This window comes from Melanostigma gelatinosum (assembly GCF_949748355.1).
Source record: "Melanostigma gelatinosum genome assembly, chromosome: 8".
In the NCBI taxonomy this organism is placed as follows: Eukaryota; Metazoa; Chordata; class Actinopteri; order Perciformes; family Zoarcidae; genus Melanostigma; species Melanostigma gelatinosum.
In genome coordinates, this window is record NC_136641.1 from 9309431 (window position 1) to 9330740 (window position 21310).

Sequence of the window (21310 nt, forward strand, 5' to 3'; positions counted from 1 at the left end):
TGACTTGATGAGAAACCAAGAAAGTCTCGTTAAAAAGTATTAAAAAAACATTCCTTTAATAACCCTGATTCTGTGTTAAGAGTTACTAAATGACTATATCAATACATGAAACTGAATGGTAAACAGCTCATCAACTTTCACGTTTCAGACACATTTTGCCCACTGATTGATTACTTAACATTGTTTTTTATCTCAGCTACGATGTCCAAGAGCCAAGATTGTGTTGCATTATACTCTGCATTGGTAGATTTATTTATTTATTATCTTGCTGGATATTGGTTGAAAACAACTTTTAATGTGGTTTAGAAATGGGCTTTACAAACAGAAAATAAATCCCCAACAATAACCGCGCTACACAGGGGCATTGTGTGAGCTCACCTGGTAGATCAGGGCCCCGTGTACTCATCAGTACCACATTTAACCCCCGGTGAGACGGCAATGGAAGGCAGAGGTGAAAGAGCAGTAGATACCAAACTCAAGTAAAAATCACTGTTACTTTAAAGACATTTTACACAAGTCAAATTACATGTGTGAACTTAAAAGGGCCAGTGTGGAGGATTTTGTGGCATCTTGCGGTGAGGTTGCAACCAACTGAAACATCTCCTGTGTGCCCTGAAGCCTGATGGAGAACTATGGAGCCTGATGCCAAAACACAAATGGAGCGGTCTCGAGTCAGTATTTGGTTTGTCCGTTCCAGGCTACAGTAGAAACATTGCATGGTGAACTCAGTTAAGAGGACCTGTTTCGTATTTAGATATAAATGGCTCAACACAACTATTCATATTTTCAGGTGATGATACACAAAACATACCTATTCATATTATCTTCAATTTCAGCCAACGCTAACACTGGCCCCTTAAGTAAAAAGTCTAAAGTATGGCATTTAAAACGTTATGGGAGAGGATGATGATGATTTGTGATACTACAGATTATATTAAAAAACATCTTTAGTCTTCAGCAACAAAACCACCTCTGTCCAAACCCACAGATGGGCCCTCTGTAGTCTGTGCATACAGCTGATCATCAATTATACATTTACAACTACCCCAGTGTAGCCGGACAAGAATTAAATAGAAAAGAGACAAAACTCATAAAAACTAAAATTATGGGCAACAAATAAATCTATGGACAACAGCGGAATAAAACATCACCAAAGCAGCCATGTAAAGAATATAAACCACACACGCACACGAACGTGAGAAAGAAAATCCCACTTCGTTGCCTTGTAAAGTAGTCGCGCGCTAGGCGGTATTTAAACATGTGCACATGTGCATGTCCTCAAAAATCGAATCTGAAATGCGACAAATTGTGTCATGAATGAGATTTGAAGTTAAGTCATGAATGTGATTTTGAAGGGCTTTCATTTTGAAATGCTACATCAGAATGTCCTGGTTTGTGTGTGAGTGACACCTTGAGGTGTCTGCTATTAAGCTGGTGAAATGACTTTGTAACTCATCTGGAGAGTCCAGTGAGGGTGTCTTTGTACTCACCTTTCTGAACGGCACCGCGAAGTCCTCCACAGTTCTTCTCCGTGAACCGACAGCTCACGAACATCGTGGGCGTGTCACTGAGCGTGCTCGCCAGGTGGTGCAAATCAGCCATTAATTAAGATAGAGGCAACCACTTCTTTAACCATGCCGAGCTACCACAATGCTAATTAGAACCCTTGCTGTGGTACTTCATTTGATTGTGCTTGAAGTAGCTTCAGCCCGTCAACTCGGCCCGCAAACATTTATTAAGTATTATTTCTTAAGTAAAATGACAGATTTTTAAAAATGCTCAAAGAAAGTAAAAGTTCACAAAAACGACTGAGCACTGCGTCAAGTGGGTCCAAAGACGCAGCCCACTCATTCCTTACAATGAGACTAATGCAACATCAGCATGTTAAGTTGTGTTAGCATTTGAATATAGCATTTAGCTGAAAGCACCATGTGCTTAAGTACAGCGCCACAGCGCTGCTTGTAGGGATGTACTCTTATTTCCTGCCGGGAAACTCTTTCTTCTCTTCTTCCACTCATTTTCCCTTTCCAGTCTCCCATCCTGCCGGCAGCAGGTTGAGCGACCATCTTCCTTCCTTTGTATTTGTTGCACAAACTACAGATTCAGTGTTTAGGACCTTTGTTCTGTCGGTTGGTCTCTATTCCTTCCTTCAAGCAATCTTACTCATCCTCTCGCTCTCTCGCTCTCTCTCTCTCTCTCTCTCATCCCATTCATATCCCATTCATTTCCTCTTCATTGTCTCCCTCTTACCTTCACAGATTTGCAAACCTCACCAGCTTCATTTCCACTTAGAGCCACATGGGGATTCAAGACAACCAAAGGGATAAAATGACTATAGAGCTTCACAAAAACAGAAAATAAACTACAGAGTTTGTTTAGACTGCAGTTCTGGCTGCTTACGGTGAAAAGAGTGCTGCCTAATTACTTTGTATAATTCTATCTTTCATAATGTGTGTGTTTTCCAAATGCTGTCGCAACAAAACACCATCTGTCCACTCCACTCAGTGGGTTAGGTCTCCTGTATTCATAGAGATAATAAGCACTTGAACAGCCGAGGCATTATGCTGACATTTTATTCCCGTCTGTGATACTGACAACTGTTGGCATCCCATCCACTCACAACACTCACCGTTGGTTTCTCTCAACTCTGGCCGCAACATAAACCAAATCATTTGAGTTGCCCATGCTTGTAGTCACTGGACGAATAGCAACTAATTTGTTATCAAAGACGGTAGGGGACAAAGAGGGGACATTTTACCCAAAGCTCAATATGTACAAAATGACATTTATTTGTGAGTTTTATGACAAACAGGAGGCAGTTATAATATCTCGTTTTACAAGCTACATCGGTTGAAAAAAGAAAAAGAAAAACTTTAAATCCTCAACCTTTTTAAAATTCCACTTGGATCAAATTTCCTCATCTTACTCATTAAACGTCTGCTGCCTTTTTTGTTTTTCGTCAGCTTAAAAAATGCACCTATGTACAGAAGAAATGCTCAAGTGTGGGCCTGTAAAGGGAGAGAGCTACATACTTCCACAGCGACCAGCCTCAGATCAGCTGTTGACATTCAGCCGTTCTCAAAGAAACAAAAGGAGGGAGACAGTACAAACCTTTTTCTGTCTTGTCCAATTTGCAATACAAGGGGGACACATTTCTATCATTTAATTTGTCATTCATTTCAGTCTCCTTTTGTTCAAGAAAACAGGTGTTATTAAAAAAAGACAAGAGCAGGTTATATAAAGCAAATATACAGGCAGAATTAATTTACATATTCCCAGGATGTAACAATCATATGAATGGTATGGAAACACGTTAAAAAGGCTGCTTTTCAGGCCACAGGCTTACAGACACACGGGGAACAATGAGACTCGTGGTTTGTGCCATGCAAACCTGTAAGAGCTCATCAGTTATTGGCTGGTGATGACGTGCGACCCATTAAAAACCGTCTGTCATTGGCTGCTATGTCTGTGTACTTATAACCTGAGGGGGAGGAGCAAATATAACACCTGACAGGCAGGTGGAAAGGCCGGAGAGGCCGAGGCAGAACTGACCAATGACATCTGAGTCAGAGAGAGTTTGGAGTCTTCTATGCTGGCGAAAATACATCCACGTTAAAGACCAGAAGGAGCTGTGAGGTGTGTTTGCAGCTATATCAGTCACATCAGACGTTATTATAGGAAGAATCACAAGTTTTAAAGCATTAAAAACTAATTATTTCATATGTTCAAATCAGCTAAAAACATGAAATGTTCTGTATTTTTTGCGTCCTCTAATATGAAATGAAAATAGTTTTATCCACAGTCTCAACGTGCGCTGGCATCGTCTATCGCAGGGATTCCCAAAGTGGGGCGCGTAATTTTAATTTAAAAACTGTCAGGTGGGACATCTGAAGCTATCAGTCGTAAAAGAGGAGAGGGACAGAGAGAGAGAGAGGAATCGGAGGCGAGGGGAACAGAGAGGTGCGTTATTGGGGAGAGACCGGGAGAAGAAATCGAGCCAGAGTCAGAGGAAGATGAGACGGCGCAGACTGGGAAAAAAAGAGGAAATATGATGAAAAGTCTCTGTGTCTGGGCTTCACTTGGATTGGCAACGCAGATTGCCCAAAGCCACAGTGCGTGGTGTGCAGTGAGGTTCTGGCGAACAGTCTGAAGCTCTTATTTACGTCGCCACCTGAACACCAAGCATGCCAGTGCAAGTCAAAAGCCCCTTACATTGTTTATATCCAAATTGGAGGAGTTACAAAACAGCCAAAACAACTGCAGTCTCATTCATGTGTTGGTCTATAAATGACGCACTACGGGCTTCATATCTGGTTACAGAATAGCGAGAAAGGGGCTACCGCACACAATCGCCGAAGATGTGTGCTCGCCAGCTGCCAGAGAGATGGTGGAATGTATGATTGGGAAGAAAGAAGCAAAAACGTTGGACATGATCCCGGTGCCCAACAACACTGTGTCGCCGCATCGATGCTTTGTCCGAAGACATCCTGGCTGCATTAGTCGCTCATTGATTGTAAATGAAATGTGATAATCTGCCTCTGAGCCTGTGCGTGTGTCTTTAAAAGTGACGCCTTGTGTCACTGAAAGTTATTGAAACTTTGTTGCAGTGTTTCAGGGCGTTTTCACACCTTCAGTTCGTTTGCTTTGTTGCAGTTGCTCCTTTGTTCGGTTTGTGTTCACACTGCAACATTTAACAGCGGACTAAATCTTGTAAACAAATGCACGCGCGAGCAAACTGTTCTCTCATTGGTCCGATTCTTATGCGGCTATGAAGGCTTAAAAGGCTCTGTTGCTTCTTTTTTTTTTTTTATTATTAAGGGGGGGGGGGGGGGGTGCGCGAACCCGGTCGGGATGTAGAAGGGGGTGCGCGGCCTAAAAAGTTTGGGAACCGCTGGTCTATCGTATCATGTCTAAAATACCGGCCTACGTTCGATTCTGCAGCATCAGCAGAAAACATAAGACTGGAGGTTGGCTGATACCAGCCGCTTGGAGGTCTGGTCACACAAAAGCAAAACTCATTTCTGAGTCGTACTGTAGTCCTGACACTGAGGTCCCTTATTGGTCAGTCAAAATGTATGACGGAGAGCAACACTGGAAGATGAACGTAAACACAGATCATTCTACACCTGAAGATATCTGATCTGAACTCCAGATGTAATGAACCGTCGTGCAGTTCGTACTAGGTGGAGTCAAGTATTTGCAGAAAGATTGTTGGTTTAAATTCAAGCCAGACATCTTTGCAGAGGAGAGGCACAAAGTGGCCGTCTCATTAAGGGCGATGCACAGAAACGTTAAAGATACACTCGTACCTTATCGTCGCTACTTAATGAGGTGACTCAGAGTTCGGTAATGGTGTAAAAAGTGTAAGAGGTAGAGCACAATCTTTCTCACAATCAAGAATTATTGTTTCACTCGTGTCATTGAGCTGGGCCACTTTTGTTTCAGGTTTGTGCTTTTATTTTGTCGGGTTTGCGTTCATTCAATGAAAATAAAAATCCCACTGTCTTCTTGCCTTAGTATCACTGACTCTGCCAAGGTCCTCCTCTTTCTATAGAATGCTTTCTTTATCTCATATACTCACTCATACATACATGCAGCAGTTTATGAATGGTTTTATTGTTGTATCAACTTCTCAAGCGATTTTTTTTTCAACATAATGGCGACAACAAACTCATGGGCCACAGCGAATGGAAAAATGTATTCAGTTGTTTTTGATTTCTCTCTTAACGTGACACTACTAACGCATGTGAACTATTTTGAGTGCAGATAATAACGTGTTGGCTAGCTACTCAGCTATCACAGTATGTGCTGTAATTTGTGCAGGAAGATAGCATTAGAGGCTAATGTTTGGTCAAAGTGGGAAATGTATCACTACCAGTCTTGATTCTTTTAACCGGTTGGTGTCGTCTTTATATGTTTATTGGTCATTGTGGTATATCTGAACTGAGGTTTGATAAAATGTGCCAGACCTCCTGACCAGTTGACATTACTATATTAGCATACAGAGCTGTGTGCAACAAATGCAAACAGCTAACCGTGCTAGTGCCAAACAGAAGCAGTATATTTTAGCCACATTTTGAATAAGTGTAGGAAACATAACCACGGAGAGGCAGCAAAGAAGTGGAGTGTGCTGCTGGGGTGTGAACTGAAAACTGGGTCATTGTGGAATCCTTGAAATTGCCAAATCCCAGCAGACAACATGCTGCGGAGAAACAAGCTAAACCTTTCAGAGCCACCTTTCTGGATGGCAAGTTTACAGTTTGATACGACAAACGGTGGATTTTCTGTGGACTTCTCCGTAAAAGTGTTTTACTTTTCAGAGTCCTGACTCACAGGTCACTTTACTAAGTGAACCATTATGTATTATCAGTTCATTCTCCAAACACCAGATGTGGTTTATAATTGTGTGACGTAACTACAAAGCTTTAAAAAATAATATCATGGAATGTAGACAGGAATGGATGTGTACATATTATTAGCGGTGCTATTTGGAAGCATTCTAATGAGGTCATATGACTTAATGTGGTCTTTAACCAATTAGAGTGCTTGACTAAAACAACCTGTTGTATAATTGTGGTCCAACATCTGACCCATCTATTCCCGTAGCAAGTAGCTTTTTAAGCGGTGACTGGTTTCAGATAATTGGGTTTTGTACCAGCATCGAGGGCTGGAGTGGAGACAGACAGCCGCATGTAGACTGTGGCTTTCCCTCCCTGTGTTATTTAAATACATGCACTGTTACTGTAATGCCCTATTTTAAACTGCAGAGTCATTAAATCGTGTGCAGAGATGGAGAAACACTCGACTGCAGCTCACAAATAGACATAAGCAGCAGACGTCACACTAAGTAGCACCGTGATAACTGAACAGAAATAATAGAAACAGGCTGATGAATCAGCAAAAACATTCATAAAAAATAAACCAAACAAAAATAAATTACTTTCCAGAAATACAATAACCCTTGGTATAAAAAAAGTTAGTATGGTGTGCATACTATGTCCTAGTATCCCTGTAAACCGTCTTGTCCTTCCTCCACTGTGGTACAGTACTCTATTGTAGCTTTACTTACTACAGCCTGATCGCAATGATGTACAGAAAAACAATCTCGCCCCTTTAAAAAAAAGGCCCGCTGTGTTTTTTTGTGTTTTTTTTAAATATGGAGTCCAGTTTTGGTGTGAGCTGACAAAAAAGTAATCTGACAGGCACTTTGAATATCTATTGATTGATTAGAAACAAACAAAGGGACAGGAGAAAGAAATGGAATTAAAAACCCTTCCAAATATGATTGCTTTCAGTTTACAGTATTCTTTTATTTTTCCAATTCACCAATGAGACCATTTGTGTCAGTAACCCTGGAACATATTTCTTTGTCTTTTACTGACTGTCTCGAATGTATTTGTTAAAAAGTGAAACCTCAGTGCTTAAACTGTACTCTGGCTTCAAACGGACAGTCACAGCTCTCCGCTGGTTCTTTACCAAGATCCCGTTATAATGCTACATTTTTCAAAATGCGTATACGGTAGATTTCGCAGAGTAGCTACGCCGGCGGTGACGTACTACAACACGAGGACAGTTGTGCGTGAGAGAAGAGCGGAGGGAAAAGAGGAAGTATTTAAAAACTATCCCCTTCACTAGACCTGGAAATGATGCACTGGTACACCATAACGCTGAGAATTCAATGACTAAACGTACATACAAACCACACACACATCTGGGAAAGACTAATAAAAGGAATGCTTCTGAGTTCTCCTTGGACACTGCTTAGAGTTAGTGAGTGTTTCTGGTCAATGAGCATTTTGAGTTTGGACACACCTCGTATCTGATGCCATGAAGCACAGCAGGGTAGGGATGCACCGATAAAGCTGCTGGACATCAGGTCAATATCATTAGTGCTGTTAAAACCTTTCTTCATCATTTCAATGAGATTCCGAAATTCACGTGTGACGTTGATATTTAGTGTCAACCACCTAAATGTTCTATACTGTTTTTTACAGAATGGAGGGAATTGCAGGTACTTCTTTTTGGCTTGTGGAGCAGGATGCCAAACTAGTTGTTGAGGCACTCTGCAAAACCGGTAAAAAAACAAGTTTGAAAAGTCATATCAGTGCATCTCTAGCCAATGCCAAGTGAAAACAGCAGATGGGCTTTTAGGTGAACGATGATCAAAGGGTTAAAGATGAATCCTGACATCAGTTAAGAAATATCTCAAAATAGGAAACGAGCAGGCACTTTCTGCCTGCTTCAACAGGTCGAAACCAAAACTATAATTCTTCCAATCAGACTCTGGAGGGTAAGACGTTTGAAGTGGGTTTCCTTACATCTATAGGGTTCAGTAACCACGACTACGATGCCACAAAACGTCTCCGTATTAGTGGCCAAAGTCCTTCTGTGAGCACAAGGGACAGTTACTTGGGAGCAGGCCTGGGCATCTCTTTCGTTCTTTCCGTTTGCTACTACGCAACAATGGTAGGAGGTCCACTCAAATCATTTGTATGGTCTCATCTACAGAGCTGACGAGTCCAAACATCAATCCATGGAGTCCAAATCTAGTCATGCTGGGATTTGTAGTCCAATAGAACTCAAATTTCGCGATCTACCGTAACAGGAGGACCGTTGAATGCCAGGCTGCAACCGAAGCAGATGCGTCATCAAAAGGTGGCGTTGTCAGATCCTTGTTGGAGACACTCGCTGGAATGTTATTGTGCTGATGAATCAAAAAGGCAGAATTGCATTTCCCAGCACAGCATGTGTGTATATGACGAGAAAGTTCAGAGAGAAATCATCTTAGACTGATGGTTGCAGAGTTGCTACCACAATGTGGAAGATCTTTCCAGCTGTGACGGATGTCTCCTCTCCAGTTTTACACTGTGGCTCTCAAAGTAACACATGCACTTTCAATGCAAACTCAAACTGGGACCACGTCCCCTTTTTCCTCTTTACTTATCTGTAAATCCAACATGGCTACTGGTGCAACAGCATGGTGGCAAGACGACGTCGTAAAGGTGGATTTTCCAGTCCAAAACGGACAATTTGTAGTACCTTATTCTGTAAATGTGTGTGTGTGTGTGTGTGTGTGTGGGGGGGGGGGGTTAAGTAGATCCGGTCCTGACATCATAGTTTTACTTGTTAGACTAGTTTGTAGAGTTTCTGTTGTATCGTAAAGCGTGTCAAATGAATGTGTATTTCATGTCCTGCTGGTAGTTTTGTGATGGTTGGATCTGTTGCTGGCTTGGAGTTTCTGACCTCCCTGTCCTTGGCATCAGAATGGTACAGTCCAAGACCAGTGTTATGGATGTGTGCATGTGGCAGTGGGTTTGTGGGGTTTGTGGGGTGTTTGTGGGGTGTGGGGTGTTTGTGGGGTGTCTGTGCAGTGTGCTAGCACTGTGTGTGTGTGTGTGTGTGTGTGTGTGTGATGTTTGGCAGTGCACCTGTGTGGCAGGTTGTATGTGTGAATGTACATTTGCTGACGTGAGAGGTGTGAGGAATTGGTTTTTTTTCATGGCAGTGATGTACAGTGTTTGTGAAGAATCGGTATTGCGCGTGTGTGTGCGTGTGTTGCGTGTCTTTGTAGCGTCGTCACTCGTTGCAGGTGTCCCCCTGCTCCTCGGGTGCCGTCGGAGACTCTTGTGGGCGGTGCTTGCACTGGCCGGCTGCTCTTGACGGTCGGGCGAGGCAGGAGGAGGACTGGGCAGCACAGTCACAGGGTGCATCCTGGGAAATGGAAAGATGTCGTATTTATCCAAACACGTAGGTAGGTATGAATGTTGTCATGTTATATTATTTTAGATTGAGTTTTAAAAAGACCATACCAGGGCAAAATGTCAGAAATACAGAAAGAAATCGAAAACAGTTTAGTATGCTTTCGTAAAAAAACCCATTGTTCTACTGGAATAGTAGAAAGAATATAGACTTTTGTAAAACCCAGATTAATTGTTGGCAAAGGAGCTGTGATGTACAGTAAATGGTCCTCTTTAAAGTTCATAATAAAAGCTCATTTCCGATGGACGCACCTCTGTCCCAGGTCCTGCGGCGACAGCGTTGCTCGTCGTTTCTTTCCCTCCTCCCATGATACCGACCATCTCCTCCTTGACCGTCTGTCTCATGAACCTCTTATTGACGATCTTGGTCACGCTGTCGTTGCTTCCAGCCAGCGCTCCGAATCCCCCGACCACGACTGACACGCACTCCGGCTTGGGCTCGTCCACTCCGCTGAAACTCCCCGAGACACCCAGACCTCCGAGGCTGCAATTGGAGTCTTTTTGCGCTCTCTCCTCAGACAGGGCGACTGCTCCTGGACCACGGCTGCTGCAGACATTCCTGAAGAACTCCTGGACCAGGCTTCCGTACCGCTGAGAGCCGGGGTCGGGTCCAGAGGCCGGTGCACTGGTGGGTTTCCCTGCGGCAGGAGACTGCCGGGCTGGACTGGCTCCTAATCGCAAAACAGGGATTCAAGAGAGCGATTATATTTATATAGATGTGAAAGCAAGATTGTGAATTTCCACTCATGGTAGACGTTTGTGTTCTGCCTCTGACCTCGACGAGTAATTTAATTCACCAAGTATTCTAGACAAAACCCGAATGACATGAAACACAAGTTATATTGTGTTGCCACACTCCACTGCACTGTACACCTGACATATTAATTAAAAACATCATTGATTTCTACTTTACTGTTTAAAATGTGTACATTTATTTAAATAACTGATGTAGTAAGGGTTTGCTCTGTTTTATAATACCGTCAACTGAATGTGTTTGAGTTTTGGACTCTACTTCAGATAAAACCATTGATATTTCATAGAGTTTGATAAGTGTGTAGATGGGTGCTGAATCATTAAAAGCGAAAGACTGCATTCCACTTGAGTTGTTTCATATAAAATAAGATTGATAAGATATCTATTTATTAATTAATTCCGAAGGATATTCTTGTGCCAGAGATTGATGAAAAAAACAAAAAAGTAATAATAGAGTAATAAATATGTAGTGTATAAGAAATAATACTGACTGGATAGAATGGCAAAAAGAGTCAGTAAAATAAGTAAATTACAAGAACAATAACGAGAGTAAAAATATTAAGTCTATAACAAATAATGCTAAGACCCGCCCCTAATAGAAAAAAAGAATGTATGTATTGCACTGTGTGCAGTAACAAAATAATGGTAACAAACAATCGAAGTGGAGTGAAGTCAAAGACCTGACAAAAATAACACTGGCTGACATTTGTGGACAAATAAATGACTCCATTTGAAATTTTAAGCAAAAAGTCTAAGTTAATGAATGCCAGCAAATTTGGTTGATTGTCTTTTTAAGAGCAGACATGTTGACATTTGCAGGAAAACCACAGTCTCCGTTATAATCTTAGTACGCTAGCATGAACAGGATCCTGAACCCGAGGCATCCTGCCATCATTGTATTTTTTTACACCTGCACTTCTCCTACCGTGACATGTCAAGTGACAGAAAGTCTTCCATGAAAAGGGTTTTTATCTTCACACAGTATCTTACCTCCGTCAGCCCTCCAGAGCGACTCTGTGCTTCCAGCGTGTTCGACCACACTGAAGAGGCTGGAGAGGCCGTCGGTGAGGCCGTTCAGGACGGGGCTGTCCCTGGTGGTGGTGGAGCGAGCCCACGCCGAGCCTCCTCCTCCGCCGATGGATCTTTGCTGGAGGCTCCACAGGCTCCGGTCCCTGGAAGAGGAACTGCCGTCCAGTCTGGAGATGGAGCCTAAAAACAGAGCAGTCGGGTGTCACCTTCTCCCAAGCAATAGTGTTTACAGTGGATGTTAGAGGCCAGGAGAACAAACTCATATTACCAGAAGACACTCTGCGCTGTAGTTTGGGTGAGCCATACTTGGGTGAACAGCATGGCCTATCGACGCGGCTGTGAACTTTATCCAGGGATGAGGATATCTGCCGGGTTCGAGCGGACACCAGCGAGGATGTGGTTGTTGACGAGGGGCGAGGAGACCAGGATTTATGGTGGAACCCTCTGCTGTTGGAAAGGTTGTCGGTTTGAAGCCCGATGCTGACATATTGCGCAGCGGTCTGCGTGGACCTGGTGGACATGCCCTGGGGGGAGAAAAGGAAATGATGGAGAACGTTTAGCGTGTTGAGAGAAAACAATGAAGAGTAATGGAAACAGCCACTGAAGAGATATGATTCTGAAAAAGACGCTTTCCCTCAAACCTATGAAAATAGTTGGACGATAAGGTCTTTTCATTGTTAAACAGAAAGTACCTGACTCCCAGGTTCCTTGGAGGATTTCCTCTCCAGAGAGGACGAGCGTATGGCCTGGCGGACACAGTTGGTCATCTCCTTCATGTCATCACTCAAGTTGGCGGAAATCTCCCCGATCTCCAGGCCGTGGAAAGCCGACGAGGGCGCCATCCCATCAACCGAGCCGCCGACGCCGTTGCTGGCGACACTGGGGATCGAACCGGCGATGCAGCCGCTTCTGCTCTCCAGCAGCTCCCTGTGCTGCTTGGACAGTGAGCTCAGCCACTGCTCGTACGAGGACGAAAAGGAGGAAGGAGGTTGTTGCTGCTGAACCTCAAGGGCTCCCACCGCAGCCACGCCTGCGTCGGAGCCACTCACTCGCAGGGAAGAGCTCCCGTTCTGGGCCTGTAGCGGCTCTTTGGCCTCCTGGCTCCTTCTGCGGTGCTCCATGCGTCTTACAGCAGGAGGGCTGTAGTAGATCCGGATGCCGGTGCGGTCTGGAGCAGTGTAGCTCCTCTGGACGGTCTCCAGATCCAGCTCTGATCCCACTAAGCTGCTGCAAGAGCCGCTGGGACCGTCCCAGGTTTTACAGGTGTCCCCAACCTCTGGGGTCTGGGATGAGAGAGTGGGGACACATTTTTTTTTAAATAAATAAAACAGTTATCAGTAGGCCATACATTTTTACTATGCCATCTTTAGTTAGAGGAGAGAACAGATGTTATGACAATTGTGATACAAATCGTCTAACTTTTACAAGTACAACCAGTCTTTGTTTCACTAGTCTTGTCAAACATATCAAAGCAAAGAAATCCCAACAAACTGCACATCTGAAACCAATAAATGTGTAAAATCACAACTTGTTCACCTCGTTGGTGAGGTAGGTCCAGTTCTTCCTGGTGAGGTCGCCCAGCTCTGGGACAGCAAACTGAATTCTCTCCTCCTGATTGGCTCCACCGTTGACTTCTGGGCCGTCCAGCGCTGAAGTGGACTTGGTTCTTTTCATTGAAGGAGGAGGACGGAATGGATGAGAAAAGAGAAGCAAAGTTATGCTCTGCTCATCGAGACGACAAAGTCACACTCGTTCATGAAGCCGTTTTCAACATTTTGCTAATAAAAAGCATTGATGGAACAGCCCTATAATCACACAAAGGTTGATTAGAAAATGTTCTGATTTCTTCCACATGTTACCGATTGATTTAAAACTGTGAGGTCATGTGTTTAAATTGTTACCTTGGTGATCCTGTTCCATTCGTGACGACTGTGTCTGCAGAGGACTCGCTGCCGAATGACTTTGACTGTGAGGACAAACACACACCCGTCAGTGAAACCACACAACTATTTATTGTTTTTACATCTTATTAGCATTTTTGAAAGATTGCATCATTTGAGCAAATAGTTCTTTTGGCATTTTCCTTCTCTACACTTTTTTTTTTTCACACCCTGGCAGACATCCACTGTAGACACATTCATCTCGTTGCCGTCCACTTCCTCTAGAGCTGTTTTGGCAGAAGGAAGTGGAGACTGACAAGTATAATCTATCTGTGGCAGACAGCATGCAAACTCTCTCTCTCTCTCTCTCTCTCTCTTTCCCCTCAGAGGAGAGAGACAGAGTGGGGAGAGGGGAAAAGGACATCTGCAGATAACGTGCTTAGTTGTGCAGATACACCTTCGCCTGCAACTCACTGAACTGCAGACCACGCTGCACGGGTGTGTACAGTACACTGACGGATCGCTAAATATAGACTCGTTTTTAGACTACATTCCCAAACAGGCTTACTTGGGCCCAATGTGGTACTTATGCAGTAGCCAGGGGGGACTGCCAATTCAAATTTAACCAATCTAGCTTAATCCACCCCGACATCCCATTTCAACTGGAAACAGTAAACATCAGATTTGTACAGCAACTCCAAGAACCTCAAATGACGCTAAAATCCAGCTACTTTGACACTGACTGGCCTGATGGGGGCACTGTAATCAAAAGTCAGAAGTCTCTGGAAGGCCCAACAGCACAGCACCAGTCGAGTAGACAGTAGATGTGATTTGTGGGTGACAGAGCGTGACACAGACACGCTCTGAGAGACTGAGACAGAGTAGATTAAAGGATGACGAGCTGCGGACTCCTGCCAAGTTTCCAAAGCAGCGCACGGCCACTTAATGGAAGGAGTGAGACGGGATCACACGCAGCAGACAGGAGGAAGGAAGAGGAGAGGAGAAGAGATGAGAAGAGGAGTGAAAGGAATGAACAGAAAGGAAAGGGAAGACAAAGACACCCTCAGACTGAGAACCGGAGACACAGCAGACAGAGATTTCTTAATTTCTTTGTGTATTTATGGGGAAAGAAACTAACTACCACTTTAAAACACTGATGAAATCCCTCCCAGACATGTTGCAGCAGCTTGGCAGTGACTGCTCTAACGTTAATCAGCAGATCAGACTGACCAGTAAGGCAATTACACCAGAGAGGCTCCTCCTCCTGACTCACATGATGTCATCAACAGCTGCGGTTACTTGTCAGCATCAGCAAAGTATCCCAAGAGGAGAAATATCACCCAATAGACAACAGTAACATGCATTTTTGGTCTATTTTGTTTTAGTGTTTTTGGTGAAATGCTAAAGGCAGTCTGAAAGCAGCCTTATTGCACTAGCTATGGCTTTTGCACACACACACACACACACACACACACACACACACACACACACACACACACACACACACACACACACACACACACACACACACACACACACACACACACACACACACACACACCTTCCCCTGTTGTGCAGTGGCCTCTCCCAGTCTCTGCTCCCACTGAGCTCTTTCCTGGCTGAACCTCTCCAGCAGCTCCAGCTTCTCTCTGCCCCAGTTTCTCTCCCCGATCTGAAGCTGATTGGTCCACAGGTGGGTCACAGCGGAGAGACGAGGAGAAGAAGGAAAAACATCAGAGGAAGAGGATGGATGAGGAGTGCACACCGCCGGAATTTGAATTTTAGATAAGATCGATGTTAAGTAAAACACAACTCTTGAGCTGTCACACAAATCGAATAATACGGTTTTACCACCGGAAATTGAGCTGGAGGGATTTATCTCTTTGTGAGAAAATCTCCCAACACAGTTTGCTCTGTCCATGTAAACAAAGTCACAGATGCTTGTTTCCTTCCAACCCAACTGGGTGCGTTCAGACAGACATTTACCTGTTTAGTTAGGTCCATCACGGCTGCGTAGGAATCAGCCAGGAGGTGCTGGTGCTCGTCACACTCCCTCTTCAGCGCCACCTTCAGGTCCGCAGGCTCCAGTGCATCAGTGACGGACAGAGACGCTGCTTTTCCTGATTTGGTCTCAAGCTGAGAGGAGAAAAGACACAGAGATCATGGTCAAAATCTCATTTACACCCATTATCAAAATAAGCACGAGTAATAAGTACTTCTTATGAAGCAGGAGTGTTAAAATAATGCTGAGTATCAGCGGCATCATTACATGATGATCTCATAAGATACAACATCGCGATACAATCCCTCTTCACTGGGAACAACTGAAAAAAAAGACACTGGTGCTCGGAGCAACATGAACATACTCGATTAAAGTACGTCGGTAAAATCTTGCTTCAGCTTTAAGTAAATGCACTTAGTTACTTTCCACATCAAACACACACACACACACACACACACACAATTATGTATTGGGGAAAAGGTCTGTTCTATGACCTCATCCAGTACCTGACAGAAGGCAAAGTAAAGTCTGCACACAGATGAGACCCTTGCGATGGCTGTCTGCTGCTCATCCACTGATGTTCATGTTGTGGTGAGGAGGACAGAGACCACAACCTCGAGAAGTGTCTCGTTGTTATATTGTATCTTTATTATATTATATTGTATCTTTGCTACTGAAGCTCTCTCAGCGATTCCTTCCTCCTCCCTCTGTACCCCTCTTCCCCATCTCCATCCCTCTCTCTACTGCTTTCTCACCTTCTATTTCCAGGTCTCTCACCCCCTTTTTCTTTCTCTCGCTCTGTATAAATCTGTCCTGCTGTCACAGAGCCTGGTAGGTGGGATCGCTTGAAATTTTTATGAGCAGCTCTGCTTTCCCTTCTCCTCAGTGTGAGCCTCATAGTTCACACAGCCGACACTACCGGGCCCATCAGTTTGACAAGCAGACACACACACACCTACCTACACACAACCCCGGACCCATCAATCCCCTGTAGCTCTTTGGCACTGGCGTCCGTATATGGTGCTAATGGAACCGTCTGGCAGCCAATCACAGCGTAACACACGCTCGCCTATCCAATCTCCCGTCTATGGCAACGGAGCGTTGCTCGTTAGTGACGAACGCAGCCTAACGAGCCCCGCCTCTTAACGAGGTTTACTGCCGAGGCATTAGGGGGGGGGGGGGGCGATTTCACCGGATGACTGGCATTTATTGGTGGATGAGAGACGCCTGGTTCACGACTCGCCACTCATCATTTAGCAAGTTCAATTACTTCGATTTATTCAGCCAAAACCGTGAATATAAAAGCAGAGATTCATTAATTAAGTTTTCCTAAAATAATCCCAAGAGGACACTTCAGGGCTGGGTTAGTGAGGAATCTGGTTTAGCACAAAAAAAAATCCCCCCTAAAAGTCAGCCATTGATTACATCTTTGCCTTCGCATTCGTCACGCTCGTCATGTGAGTTTTTCCTCAAGTATCTATGCAGAAGCAATGTTTCGTAGACGTAGAAAGAGACATAGAGAGTATTTGTAGACACACAGAGCCGAGAGCTACTAACAACAACAGCGCTGTGGCAACAAACCCCAATCAAACCCACAGGGGCCCTTAAGTGCTGAAGTCAAGAGGAATTACTTAATTGTACTATCATCAGATCCATTGTTGTTATTATACCAATCAGAGAGTGTATAAGAAGGATAAACTCCATGTTTAGCCACCGTGATCTTCCTGTAGAATATATGCAATGGCAAATTAGTAATACAATTCTTAATACTTTGTCCTGATACTCTACTGCAGTTCATTCTATGAGCAATGATCTGGTAACAAACAGTAACTGTTGATGCAAACAATACCACTGGTGAGTGTGAGACGGACCCACAGGGTTCTATGTTGGGCAGCATGTGATTTTAACTCCAGCGAGGTTTGTTTCCTCTGTTAAAGCTATCAGTACTCCATATCAACCATCAGCTGGTAATTCTAGGGCAAGCAGCAACCACAACCATCCTGAGAGACAAAATGTGTGCCAGGTTTATGAATAAAAACAGAGCCTAGCTGTTACATAATGCATGCAGATGTTAAATATAGCAAAGCTGACTGCGTTGCATCTACAACTGAAGCTCTGAAGTCTCATCTCAACCTCAATTATGCCTTTCTCCTGTCAGTGGCTGTTCATAAATGTTCTCTGTTATGTGTAAACACACATACAAATATTCTGAGCAGCATTTAGCCCACAGACGTTGCTAATCAGAGTTTCACATTCTTAATTTACCTCGGACTTTCTCGCGTGGGGCTCTCACATGACAGCATGTTTACTACAAATACATTTAAGAGGTCTGAAATGATGAAGCAACGGTGTCGCTACGTCATGGCTTGCTGTTTTCAAGCTACGGATGCTATATTGGGTTCTTTTAGCTGTATTGGATTTTTCCCTCGCACCTTAAGAGTTTGACATTTTGGGAAAACATGATTAGTTGTATTCTCATGCCTTTATGCTAAATATGAAGCTGGAGACTGGAGACGGTTAGCTTATCTTAGCTTAGCATAAAGGCTGGGAGCATGAGCTTAGATACATGTTAATTAAATGAGCTTTAGAGGCGTCGGTAGGCAGTTGTTTCTATTCCCTTTGGACAGAGCCGGGCCAGCTGTTTCCCACTGCATTTAGCATACAGTCGTGGAAGACGGATCGATCTTCTCATCAAACTCTCAGCAAGAAAGTTTTTCAAGTCTTTAAGTCGATCAAGCCTCAATTGACTGCAGAGGGAACAGATCAGAAAACACTTATACTAGTCATTCCTGGACAGTCACGTGTGTTGTTTCAGAAGAAACAAATAATCTCGTTTATTGTTTATGTATGAGGACTCATTGGGGTTTCTCATTTCCCTGCCCGCCCCCTTTATCTTCATACTTCCTTCACGAGTAAAGTGGATTTAACAGATGTGAGCGATCAGAGCTTCCAGCTGCTCTCGACAGGTGTTTGTAACATGTCCCACTGAAAAGGATGAGGCAGTGTTGTACTGCATGCTTTCAGGGCTCTGGATATCGTTTCTACTTCGCTGACGGCGTTTGTTTGTCAGGCTGAACGGCGAAGATAATTTCCTGTCAAGCCGTTTGACAGGTAGGACGGTGTTTGAAATCGAGTTGACTTGTTCGACAAAGCCAACAGCTGGAGCTACATGCTGCCAGGACGCCTTGGCACCGACGTGGTTCGGTGAATGTCCACACACACACACACCAGGGCAAATTGAAGACAGTGTGCATTGTTGGCAGAGACGAGATTAGTTCCAGCTGTGGCGTCTAGGCCGGTCTAGGACACCCATAGTATGTGCACACACACACACACACACACACACACTTTACAGGGCAGAAAAGAGAATAATGGCAATAAAGTGTTGCACATGTGTGTGTGCTTCTGTTTCAATTTGACAAAATCTGTGATAAAGTGCAACACAGTTAAACATAATCAAATGTGAAACTCATATTTTTGTGTGTCGACATCCGACCCGGCACGACATGGTTGGTTTCACTCAAAATGAATCGCAGCCGTGTGATTGGATTCTTTGATTAAGCCACAAAGGTTGGTCTGTAAATGTGATTGTGTCGATTAGCTGCCGCTACGTCACGTTTAAGGAGAGGAGAGCGTCCCGTCACTTTGTGAGGCCGCTCACAACTCCTATTGGTTGCCAAGAGGAGCTGCCAAACCAATCAGAAGACAAATGATGGCGCACCACAGCGCGAGGGCAGAGTCTCTCTGATCATGACGATGATTAATGACTCCGTCCGTGTGCGAGTGTCTCTCTGTCTCTCTTTGTGTTTCGGTACTGCTGTGGACCAAAACACACCCGTCATAGCGAGGGGATTTATTTCTTCACAAAGGGACATTTCAGATTTAGAATTAGGATTTAAGATCAGAATTAGCATTAGGATAAAGTGATCAAAAACCTAAATCTCAAAATATTGATCATCATAATCAATTACGGTTTGGGTTAAGTTATGGTGAGGCTGCTGTGGATGGTATGATTTACCTACTGTACGTGGTTTTACAGGTTTTCTCGTGGAACCGGGTTTGAACTTAATGTTGAAAGGTAATTGGAGAGAATATTTGAAAATGAATGACAGTGCATGAATAAATTACTTTGACAACAACACATGGCGTAAATGAAAAACATGTTTTTGCAAACTGACACCTTCCATCTTGTGCTGCTGGTGCTGGTTAGCTTGAGGCTAAAGTTAAGCCTGCAGGTATGGGCCTGCCACAAAATCTGCAATATCAGATGGCTTTTAATGGTAGATAGCAGAATCATTTACACTCAGGGAACAAACGCATGAAAAGGCTTTTCAACTGCCAAACTTGAACAGCCCTCTCTGTCTTTCTTTTATCTCTCTCTCCTCTCTCTGTCTCAATTACCAGACGGCAGCACACAGGCTGTGTTCTACCTCAGAGGCTGTTAATTAACACTTACACAGTTACCATCTCTGCTGCTGTTATGAGACAGAGAGACAATGAGGGAGGAGAGGAGGATGAAACATTAATACCATCACTCACTGCAGATAAAACAGACAGGGAGGGGATGAAAGGCTCAAATTCACAAATACATAAGCCCCTTGGCAATTCGGAAGTAGACACTGACCAACTAGAATGTCAGCTATTTCCACGACCACTTGTCAAAATGAATATTGGCCACTTCCAAACAGAAACACCACAACTTATTCTCTTTTTTCTCTGTCTGTTTCCAACTATAGGTCGACCATAACTGTCCAGTCACATGCGAGCAGGGAGCACAGGCTTGTTCGCAAAAAGTTACTTGTTTACCTAAACTTTCGTCTTGTCCTGATGTCGTTGATCTCTGCTCGACTCTCGCAGCATCTGAGTCTCTGAGTGTCTGTTGGCTTTTAAATGTCAACATCTGTCTCCTTCAACTCAAAACTGGAGAGCAGCCGAAGGAAAGTAGATCATCGTATTCCCTTAATGGGCAACAGAGTGGGTGTAGAATGTCAAATCAAAGAGTGTGATGCATTTTGTGCATTGCACGTTGCATCAGTTTGTGTCTCCTAATGGCCGGCACCATGGCTCACTTAGAACAAGGCACAAGGATTTGGGATTTAGTTTTTTGAGAAACATAAAAAAGCATGATTTTGAGTAATGTTTAATGTATCACTTGTACATTTTGAAGTTGTGTTTCAAACAGGAAGTATTCCTCTACGCCATTGAATATTCATGATTAAATAAGCAACAGTCAAAGTTAAAGTCAATCAAAGTCTGGACGAAAAAGTTGATTGACAGCAGCCTGGCAACATGAATGCTAAATCCTGATTGGTGCAGAGAAATATGTGACATCATCTTTATTTGAGAGTCCTGCCCGCTTCAAACCAACGACGTGAGCGTCAACAGCATGAAGAGAAATCTTTCATGTGAAATAATCTTAATTTTGCCAAAACTGGCAGAAAATAAGTTGACGTATCACACTGTATGAACTTACAGAAATACTTCCTACCTGCGTAATGAGGCTCTGTAGTTCGGTCCTCTCCACCTCCCATGATGCCTTGGCCTTGGCGAACTGCTGCGTGAGTTCTTGGGAGCCTTGTCTCTCCTGTCGCAACTCTCCACTCAAATCTTGCAGCGCCACCTTCAGGTCCGCCAAGGTGCTGCTCACGGCGCTAGACTACAGGGAAAGATACGCATGTAAGAACGAGTGTGTGCGTGTACGTGTGTGTGTCACTCAACTGACCTTGATAGTTGGGCTGAGTGGTTGTTCGTCTGCAGCAGCCCTCTTGTCAGCCTGGTGGGCGGGGCTCGTCAGGTTCTCCTCCTCCAACAGCAGGTACAGGTCCTTCAGGCTGTTCATCTGGAAATAAATAATCACAGAGCAGGATCGCTTTCAATCATTTAGCCTC

At 43.9% G+C, this 21310-nt stretch overlaps 1 protein-coding gene across 1 annotated transcript in view; it reads right to left on the reverse strand.

Moving 5' to 3' along the window:
• Positions 1-2765: 2765 nt before the first annotated feature.
• The window catches only part of mtcl2 (microtubule crosslinking factor 2), a gene marked incomplete at its 5' end in the record, with an annotated part of 88035 nt that continues 69490 nt past the window's right edge, over positions 2766-21310 (reverse strand). The window contains 11 exons of the mRNA XM_079274006.1: positions 2766-9711; positions 10011-10429; positions 11502-11720; positions 11809-12064; positions 12233-12823; positions 13077-13206; positions 13442-13506; positions 14982-15098; positions 15407-15556; positions 20911-21078; positions 21145-21261. Of these exons, the coding sequence (XP_079130132.1) occupies positions 9577-9711; positions 10011-10429; positions 11502-11720; positions 11809-12064; positions 12233-12823; positions 13077-13206; positions 13442-13506; positions 14982-15098; positions 15407-15556; positions 20911-21078; positions 21145-21261 (2367 nt within the window). The 3' untranslated portion in view covers positions 2766-9576. The remainder of the gene's footprint in view (positions 9712-10010; positions 10430-11501; positions 11721-11808; positions 12065-12232; positions 12824-13076; positions 13207-13441; positions 13507-14981; positions 15099-15406; positions 15557-20910; positions 21079-21144; positions 21262-21310) is intronic.